Source organism: Hyaena hyaena, unplaced genomic scaffold (assembly GCF_003009895.1).
Source record: "Hyaena hyaena isolate Hyena2069 unplaced genomic scaffold, ASM300989v1 scaffold_614, whole genome shotgun sequence".
Lineage (NCBI taxonomy): Eukaryota > Metazoa > Chordata > Mammalia > Carnivora > Hyaenidae > Hyaena > Hyaena hyaena.
The window spans coordinates 151,715-162,303 of record NW_024081244.1 but is presented as its reverse complement, the minus strand read 5'-3'; the positions used below and the strand labels follow the sequence as shown (position 1 = coordinate 162,303).

The window sequence follows — 10,589 nt, the reverse complement described above, 5'->3', positions numbered from 1 at the left end:
CACATCACACACACACCACATCACACACATCACATCACACACACACACATCACATCACACACACACAGACACACACACATCACACCACATCACACACACACAGACACACATACATCACACCACATCACATCACACACACACATCACACACACCACATCACACACACACACATCACACACATCACATCACACACACACATCACACACAGACACACACACATCACACACATCACATCACACACATATCACACACACACACATCACACACACACACATCACACACATCACATCACACACACAATCACACCACATCACATCACACACACACACATCACACACATCACATCACACACACACAGACACAGACACACACACATCACACCACATCACACACACCACATCACACACACACCACATCACACACACACACACATCACACACACCACATCACACATATCACATCACACACACATCACACACACACACATACAGACACACACATCACATCACACACACCACATCACACACAGACACACACACATCACACACATCACATCACATCACACACACAGACACACACATCACACACATCACATCACACACACCACATCACACACACACCACATCACACACACAGACACACACATCACACACATATCACACACACACATCACACACACACACATCACACACACAATCACACCACATCACATCACACACACACCACATCACACACACACACACATCACACACATCACATCACACACACACATCACATACATACAGACACACACACATCACACACACACCACATCACACACACACACATACAGACACACACACATCACACACATCACATCACATCACACACACACATCACACACATACAGACACACACACATCACACACATCACATCACATCACACACACACATCACACACATACAGACACACACACATCACACACATCACATCACATCACACACACACATCACACACATACAGACACACACACATCACACACACACACATCACATCACACACATCACATCACACACACACACATCACACACATCACACATCACATCACACACACACAGACACACACACATCACACACATCACATCACATCACACACACACATCACACACATCCAGACACACACACATCACACACACATCACATCACACACACATCACACACACACACATCACACACACATCACATCACACACACATCACACACACACACATCACATCACACACACACCACATCACACACACACACACATCTCACACACACATCTCACACACACATCTCACACACACACACATCACACACACACACACCACACACACATCACATCACAAGCATCCTTCTTTTCCTGCCTTTACCTCTCTTTTCTCAAAGAGTTGGGGAAGGTGACCTGTTGTGAGAGAGAGAGAAGTAGGGCACAGTAACGAAGATCTAGACAATAGGCCCCATATACAGCAACCCAAATTCTTATACTCTCTTGAAAGACAACAAGCAATTTAGAAAGGGGAAGAAATCGGGGGTGGGGAGGTGGAATCTTCTTCCCTCCACCAGATTTTATAAAGTTGCATTTCTCAATCTACTTTAACAATAAACACTAACAGTGTTTCCAATGAAATGAAACGGTGTTACCGCAACTCTTCACTACAGTCTTTGTTTTCTCTGAACAGGGGGGTTCTCCCTGTTCATTCCATATTTTGTTCAGCTCTGGCTCCTGCATTGCCACAATGCCCCTTTCACAGGGCTCACATCCACCATCCCCCTCCCCCGCGGTGTGCCTGGCCGCCCACTCCCAGGGTGGCGAAATCTCAGAGGCTGGAAAAGAGTATCTTCTTAAGAACAGTGAAAAGTTACCCCAAGCCCGGTACACAGTACACATTTCAGAGCTCCCGCCCGAGGTCATCGGCCTCTCCTGACTTCACAAGAAACTGGGGCAGTTGCAGATGAGACCCGAGAAGGTAAAAGCGACTCAGGTAACAGGTTCACGCTGCCCAGAACTGTCTTCTGGAAACACCTGCCCAGAGCCAGTGCCTGCCTCCGACCCCCCACCCGAGACGAGTGGGGGGCTGCCTGAGTCAGGGGAAATTCTGAAGCGCATAAATATGGGCGTACGCGGAGGGTCCCAGGACCTTGGCCAGGCCCCGTGGCCATGTGCGCTCCGACACCCCCTCCCGCAGCTGGTATCAGTGTGCCCAGCGCTTCCCGCAGCTCAGTGTCCTCAAGTCTGTAACTTCACCCTGGTGCTCTGGGCACTGCCTACACGCCGAATTGTAAGCGATCCTCAAAAGCTGAGACTCCTCCTGGTGCCACGGAGAGAAGCGTTCAAATTCCCCGACAAACGGGCACACAGGCCTCCCACACAGAGAAGGAGACCAGAGTCGGCACCGTGGTCGGCACACATCCGATGCGAGCTTCATCCCTGCGTCTGTTTTAACTACTGGAATAGAACACAAGCCCGGCCCAAGGCATCATGCCAAGGTTAGCCTATCAGGGGTCAACAGCGAGGCACACTGTGCCGTCAGCGTAAACCATGCTTGTGCAGAATGCAAGACGGGGCTGCTCCCCCCATCTCCCCCTGGAAAGCACCCCGAGAGTGCAGAAGCAGCTGTTTTAAACACTGAGGCATTTGTGCCGCGTCCCTGGTGAACGGGGAGCCTCTCTGTCCTGTGCAGCCAGAACAGAATCCACTGGCCCCTTCTATTTCTAAGTTCCGTTCATCAAAACCACCTCCCTGAAATCACTGATCGGGTTTATACTACCCTGGATTGAACTACTCCTAAGATGTCTAGACTTTATGGGCCCTTCGGAAAATGACGTGTTTTAAAAAGGCAATACTGGTTTAAAAAAAAAAAAATCTGGACACCACTGGCCGAGGCTGCTGTTGCCTAAAAGTAACTGCAAAACACAAATTCCAGAGTGGATACCTGTCTGAGAAGTGACCGAGCCCCAGGCCGTGCTGCTGAGTCCAGACAGGCGTGAGGGGCTAGGGAGCGAGGGGACTATGAAACAGACGTGGCCGTGCAAAATGAACATGAGCGAGTCTCAAGGCACAGTGCTCCCCACATCAGAGAACACCTGAGACTGAAAATAATTCACAATTATGTGGGCCAGGCGCTTACAAAACTTTTAGGAGAGAGCTATTCCCCCTTTGAAAGTGTTTTTAAAACAAACAGGTAGCAGTCGAGTTTATATTTTGAGTTAATGAAAGACAGCACTGCCACCAAAATATTTTAGGGACACCCGTTACCCAAAATAGCGTCCTTACGCTTTGCAATATGTTCAGTGTTAACTTACACTGATTCCAAGTGAGCCCAGAGACGATGCCCAGAAGTTAGTTATACATAAGCCACAAAGAAAATATATTAAAGAGATTCCGGGTTCACTTCTCAAAAGAACACAAGTGAACAAAGGATGAACTGTTTCAGCGAGAGCAGGTGAACACGCGAAAGGCTGACATTTGCATACACGCTTTCTCCCGCCTGCCCAGTCCAATCAGAAAGGGAGACCTGCTTCCGGCCCACCTGGGGAACGGCGTGGGAGAACGACGAGCTGGCCAAGATGAAGGAACCCAAATTCCAAAATGAAACAGAAAAAAACAAGGCTGCATCAAGAGCAATATCCTGAGTGTGGTATCACAACTCTAATTTTGCACGATAGGAGAAGCTAGATAAAGGGTACCAGGGATCTGACTTCTCACAACTGTGAAAACCTACAATTATTTTACAATTATCTACAAATGAAAAGCATAATTTAAAAATGCATAAATTGGGGCCCTGGGGGGCTCAGTTGGTTAAGCGTCTGCCTTCAGCTCAGGTCATGATCTCACGGTTTGTGGGTTCAAGCCCTGCATCAGGCTCTGTGCTGACAGCTGGGGGCCTGGAGCTGCTTCGGGTTCTGTGTCTCCCTCTCTCTCTGCCCCTCCCCCATTCTCTCTCTCTCTCTCTCTCTCAAAAATAAAAAAATGCATAAATTAAAACACATTTTTAAAAGTCCAGTCCAGGTATTGCAAAAATTGGGTGAAGATTCAATTAGCAAATGAGAAATTGAAATAAGAGTCTAAGACAGACAGAATGACTTCTTAATGGCATGCCCTACAGACAGGAAAGAAAGGTATTACAGCAACAGATGACACATGTCAGTGTGCCTTCAGGGGACCAGACCACCATGCAGATAAAAAGTATAAGGCATGTGGACCACACCACAGGAGAGCCCGTTCCTCTGACTGTCCCAACAGGCGCTTAGGCTGATTTCCTAACCTATGGTCATAAGGGCCTCTGACCTGTGCTCATCAGGGTCTCTGGTCAAAGACGTCTGAGAAAGACCTCATCCTTCATCTCTTTCTCAGGCGTCTACAGCGCCCATCGGTGTATTAGTGGCTCTGAGAAGCCACGCGGGAAAGACACTGGTTTATCTTTAACACCCTGACTGCCGAACGCATTTGACCACAGAGCACTCTGCCCCTGCACATCCTAGCCTTTCTGCTGTCGTGTGAGCAGGGCCCGCCTCAGGAGTTTGGGACCTGGTCAGCTGCGCTCCATCCCGCTGAAAAGGGGACACAGACTATAAACACATCTTCTTGGCCTTCTGGTGAACAGGGAATGGAGCCCTCAATAAAGGCAATGGATTCTTGGGTATCAGAAGAGGTGGCTTCATGGGGTGCCTGGGGGGCTCAGTCAGTTAAACGTCTGACTTAAGCTCAGGCCATGATCTCAGGGCTGGTGAGTTTGAGCCCCGAGTCTGACTCTGTGCGGACAGCTCAGAGCCTGGAGCCTGCTTCAGATTCTGCGTCTCCCCCTCTCTCTCTCTCTCCCTCTCTGCCCCTCCCCTGCTCACACTCTGTCTCTCTCTTTCAAAAGTAAATGAACATTTAAAATTTTTCAGAAAAAGGGGCGGGGGGTGCGGTGGCATCATCCAGGCCACTGAGAAGACAATGTAGCACCTCCTGGCTCCTCTCCCTCGATCACCTGGCGGGGGTTTATCCTGTGCTGGGCATGGCCCCAAGCAGCATTAAGACAGATCCTGGTTAATCTTCAAAGCAGCCATTTACAAACAGATACTGTGAGAACACCTGTTCCATTAGAGAGAGGAACTGAGACTTAACAATGTTATAAAGCGACTGGGCTGCTGCAGAAACCAGGTGTGACTCCAGGGCCCGGGTCCTTAACCCCTGAGCCCTAGGCATCCCTAGAGACAGGAGGCTAAAGTTCACGTAAAGGTCACAAGAAACAGGTGGCAAGAAGAGACTGACTTAACCAGTCCCGGCTTCCCCGACATCCAGTTGCAAGGGAAGGGGCCAACCCGTGGCCTGGCCGCTCTCCACTCCGTACGTGCTCCAGCCATTCTTCGAAGGCTTCCCTGGCATGTAAACACCCCTGGCTTCCAGACACTACCCTGTCCTCTCTGTCCGGAACGTGTCTCTCCTCTCTTCCCCTGACAACTCCCTCTCAGACACCAAGTGCTGGCTTATCCATTCCTTCCAGAAGTCTTCCCTGATGATCAAGTCTGAGAATGTGCCGTGACAGCCCCCGGTCATCCCGCTCTGAGCTCAAAGCACTGCCCACTGACATATTTGCCTGCCCAACCAGACTGTGAGCTCTGGAGACAGGAAGTCTGGCACATACCAAGTGTGTGGCATACCACAGGTGCTCAATAAGCCAGGAATCATGTGCAAATCCATCGACCAAATAAACGCAAGAGTTCCGATCCTTCTAAGGTCCCCGTCTCCCCGACCATTGGGTGACAGCGTGCCATCACTCAACAACAAGCCGGAGGATGTTTTCTTTTTATTTTGATAATGATGGTGAAGCAGACAGGCTCTGAGCGAGGCATAGCTGGGTTCAAATCGCGGCTCTGTCATTAACTAGCGGCATGATCCGAAGCAGCGTATCGAGCCTCTCCAAAGGCAAAAGGAGATGTGAATAGCGCCGACTTCATAGGCTGCTATGGCTGATCCATCATTAAGGGTTCAGCAGGGAACCCAGCACTTGGTCAATGTTCAATGAATATTAACTATCATGACCATGAGAAGAAGGAAGATGAAGACAAACCTTCTACAGAAGATAAGCTACAAATAGTATAAAGTCTCCAACTGTAAAAAGAGGGAACTAAGTGACATATAACACACTCCCAGCCTTATAAGGAAGGACAGTAAGAGCAAGCACTGAGGGAAAAGAAATAAAACAAGACATATTGAAGGTATTAACCCAACTCATTTATCACCAGTGTTTGCGGACTGACAGTCCAGCAAAAGTCAGAAATGAAAATTATACAGAGATTCCCCAAATGATTTCATGAAAGTAAGTGAATTTCTCTAATTTCAGACGCTCCAAAATCAACAACGTGAAGGTTTGTCACTGACCATCTTGCTCAAACTTGAATATGTCTGTTTGTTAAGATTGTCAGCCTCTGACTATTTCTATTAATAATCCCTGCCCATGCATGTAAGGAAAAGCTAAAACAAGTTTATACCAAGCTATGAGAAACTATTTAAGTTCCTGATTGAGGGAGATAAGAAACTACTGAAGTTCCTGATTGGGGGAGATAAATGCTTACAAAGCTGTGTAATTTGGTTAGAATCTTAACCAGCTTACGTTAAGAGGAGTGTGGGGAAGTGGGGGAGGGGTCTTCACATCACGTACGTAATCATAACCATTTGTAAAAGGCACTAATTTTGTCAGACTGGACACTTAAATTGGTCTTTGAAATTTTCACTTTGTAAACTTCACTCATGGAACGGGCTCATTCTCAGTATGATAAACAGTGTCCACACCAAATAATACCACGAGCCACGTCAGGCCTTTGTAGCAAAGACCACGTGACTACCACCACTCAAGTTCTACAAAGGGGGACCCTTCTTGTAAAGATTTACTTTCAATGTATGAAACAATAAGGCGCAGAAACAAAATTTCTCCTCTCCACACTACCAGCTCCCCAAAGCACCACTCTCCTACAGCATTAAGTAAAACACACTCTAAGGCAACTTACTTTTTTGTCTTTATAGATTTTTTTTAAAGTTTCTTTACATAAGCAATCTCTATACCCAATGTGGGGCTTGAACTCATGACACTAAGATCAAGATCAAGAGCCTCATGCCCTGAGCCAGCCAGGCGCCCTGAAAATTTACCCTTTATTAAAGCAAAATAAGTCAGAATAATGGTCCCGATCATTCCTGCTATCGATAACTCCAACCATGCAGGCTGCATGAACACACTGGGTTCCAAGGCCAAAGTCACTCAATCAAGTTTTCCCACTTCAATTTCTCTGCCATCCCGACTCTTACACACAGACCACAGAGAAAGAGAAGTCGTCCATCAAGAGTATAATCCTTCCATCTACAGGGAAGGCAGTTAGATATTCTGAAAGATTCTCAAGACAGATGTTATCAGGAAGACACTTCACGTTGTGGCAACCTGAACTAAAGAAACAGAATATTAAAAGTATTCTCTTAACAACGACACAGGGTTGGGATTGGTTTTAAAATACTCCAGGAGGTGTGTGGGTGGGGGGAACCATGGAGGGGTAGAGATGGGTGAAGCCCAAAACCATTACTGAGGCTGGATGAACATTCACAGGGGTCAATATACTCATCTCCACTTCTGCGCATATTTGAGAATTTCCTACAAGAAAAACAGAATATTGTCTCCAACAAAGGCACAAACAACACGTATTCTCCCCAAGGCTATACATCAAGGTTCGCCAACATTGTCAACCTAGACGCCGCTAAAATACCACAAAGGGTTCTCCGCTTCTCTAAAGGTACAGCCCAGTCACTAACAATGACCTCCCCACTCTGTGACCAGCACGGCCCAATCCCTGGGCCCCCAGCAGCAACTCCACACGCTGGGGGGACCCCAAGTTCAATCTCAGCACTAGCAGATACTGCCTCCAATAGGCAGTTCCCTTGGAAATGCCAAACAGCCATGTGAAATGACAGGTGTTTTCTTTCCAGTAAGATGGACTCAGACCTAACATCTGAGAACATTTAGTTACATAGTTAAACTACCATGAGATGACCTTTTTAAACTCTTCCCTAAGTCCTTACAAATAAAATCATACAATCCACCACAGCAAAGATAACTTTAAATGAGCTTCATTTCCCATCAAACTGAATAATTTGAAAACAGGCTGTAGGAGATGACCTTGTTGTGGGTGACTGTGATACTTTTAAGAAGTACAATTTTTAACACTTCAACCTCGAAATTCTAAACTCCACTGTTAACTTTCAATGGTCAGATATTCCAATTAACCCAAAACAAAATGGTCATCAGAACTTTCGAACAAAATGTGAATCACAGCACTTGGGTTGCCTGGAAATTAAGCAATCAAAACAATGAAGACGAAAAACACTTTCACTTCCAAACATTTTAAGAAACGAGAATGCTTACCAGCACTTTGTTTTCAACTTTGTCGCCCTTAACTTCCAGCTTTACTTTCTTCTTCACTGCAATTTTTATCTTTCGGCCAAGAACATCCTTTATGCTTTCTGAAAGAAGAAAATAGTTTCAGGATATTCTTTTATTGATAAGGAAAAAAAGCATTGGGGAAGAGAGAGCATTTGAAGGAATATTTTTGTTATTATTGTCGTCTTTTTTTTTTAATTTAGCTTACTTTAACAAGCCTGGTAGTTATCAGTTACCACATATTTAACGAACACCTACTACGTGCCTCATACTGGGTGCTCAGATGCTGAGGCCAATACGAAAGCATGTGACAATACCAGTTCATGCAAGCGTAACCTCGCTGGGCAAATGGGATGCATATGCTTAAAACCCTGAGCACCGTCGGGTGGAATCATGGGGTGCTGTGTTGCACGCACACCATCAGCACAACAGGAACTCACAAACTCCCCTGCTGCTTACCGCTGGCCCCCAGCAGCCTCTGTGCTGATCACAGTGGTGTAGAAACACTACCATGTTTTAGGAGTGCCGTGACAGGACAGTTGGGAAAATGGCAAAGAAGCGGAACTCGTGAGTATGGCCATCTGTCCTTCTGCAGCCACATCAGCACAACACCCCAAAGAGAGGCCAAAGACCATCAGAAAAGAGGAATCAAGAGAGAAGGGGAGACTTCAAAATGTGGATGGTGGCAGGAAGGTCTTCCTGGAGTGAGCACTCCAAATGCAACAGGTCCCAAATCAAACTCATTCTCTTCCCCCACCCCTCCTCTGGTCACTAACGAAGCTAGAAATCTTGTTGCTCTCAGAGAGGAAGCCAGTCACCCACCTTCCTACTCCCTAAAGAGCTCCCGATCCCCGCGCTTGACCCGGCACTCAAGGACTCGAATCCCTCCCCAAGACAAGTCCGTGATGTCTGACCTATCAGCTCTCTGGTCCCCTCCCTAACCAAAGGGACCCTTCCAAAACCACAGGGCTGAGCACATCACTCTTGCTCTGAGTTGCTGTCATTCCTGGATAAACCCAAACCCTGCAGCATGCCACTCAAGGTCCTTCACAGTTTTTCAACTTCCTTCAAAGCACACACTCTTCGCAATCCAATCATCCATCCCTATCAGCTCCATCTTGTACACCCGCAGGGTTTTGTAGGTATTCTTCCCCTTCCCGGGTTGCCCTCTCCCTACTCTCTTGGTTACATTCTACCTCAAAATATAGTAACCTCCTCTATACTCCCAGAGCTCTGTATTCTAAATGATAATCACTTTGGTTTATTCATATATTCAATCCAAAATATACATCCACAGGAATAGCTCCCGCGGCCCAAATGTTCTGTGGATACAGGGGGAGAGATGGCCCTGCCTTTCACAGGTGCTTACAGTCTACAGGCCACAGACAGATGCCTCTAGAAAAACCTGCACTCACTACCATGAGATCACAGACAAGGAAATTCATGAAGGTTTCAGGGAGGAGAGCACTCCTGCGCCGAATCTTGAAAGAATAGGAAACAGACCACTGGCCCAAAGCAGGGTGTACAGGGCGCCTGGGTCGCACAGTCGGTTAAGTGTCTGACTCTCGATCTCAGCTCAGGTCAGAATCTCATGGCCCGTATCAGGCTCTGTGATGATGGTGCAGAGCCCCCTTGGGATTCTGTCTCTCCTCTCTGTCCCTCTGCTGCTTGTGCTCTCTCTCTCTCAAAACAAACAAATAAACTTAAATAAATAAAAAACATGGGCATCTGGATGGTTCAGTTGGTTGGGTATTCAACTTCAGCTCAGGTCCTAATCTCACAGTCCATGAGTTTAAGTCCCACATCGGGCTCTGTGCTGACAGTTCAGAGCCCCGAGCCTGCTTCAGGATTCCGTGTCTCCCTCTCTCTGTGCCCCTCCCCCTCTCATGCTCCCTCTCTGGCTCTCTCTCGAAAAATGAATAATACCATTAAAAAAAAATTACAAAAAAACAAAGCACAGTGAATAATATAAGTCACTGAAGTGCAGGAAGAAAACAGAAGTTTTATTCATATTTACAATGTTTCAGTTTATGTTTTAATTTATACATGCTAGGGATGCCTGGATGGCTCACTTCGTTAAGCGTCCATCCAACGCTTGGTTTTGACTCAGGTCATGATCTTGCAATTTCATGAGTTCAAGCCCCGAGTCGGGCTCTGTG

General features: G+C 46.9%; 1 protein-coding gene across 4 annotated transcripts in view; it reads right to left on the bottom strand.

Moving 5' to 3' along the window:
* CARMIL1 (capping protein regulator and myosin 1 linker 1) overlaps window positions 1–10,589 on the bottom strand; it is a 300,801-nt gene that overhangs the window by 287,149 nt on the left and 3,063 nt on the right. For all 4 annotated transcript variants that reach the window (XM_039257306.1, XM_039257307.1, XM_039257309.1 and 1 more), the window contains exon 2: window positions 8,416–8,513. In XM_039257306.1, coding sequence (XP_039113237.1) covers window positions 8,416–8,513 — 98 coding nt within the window. The remainder of the gene's footprint in view (window positions 1–8,415; window positions 8,514–10,589) is intronic.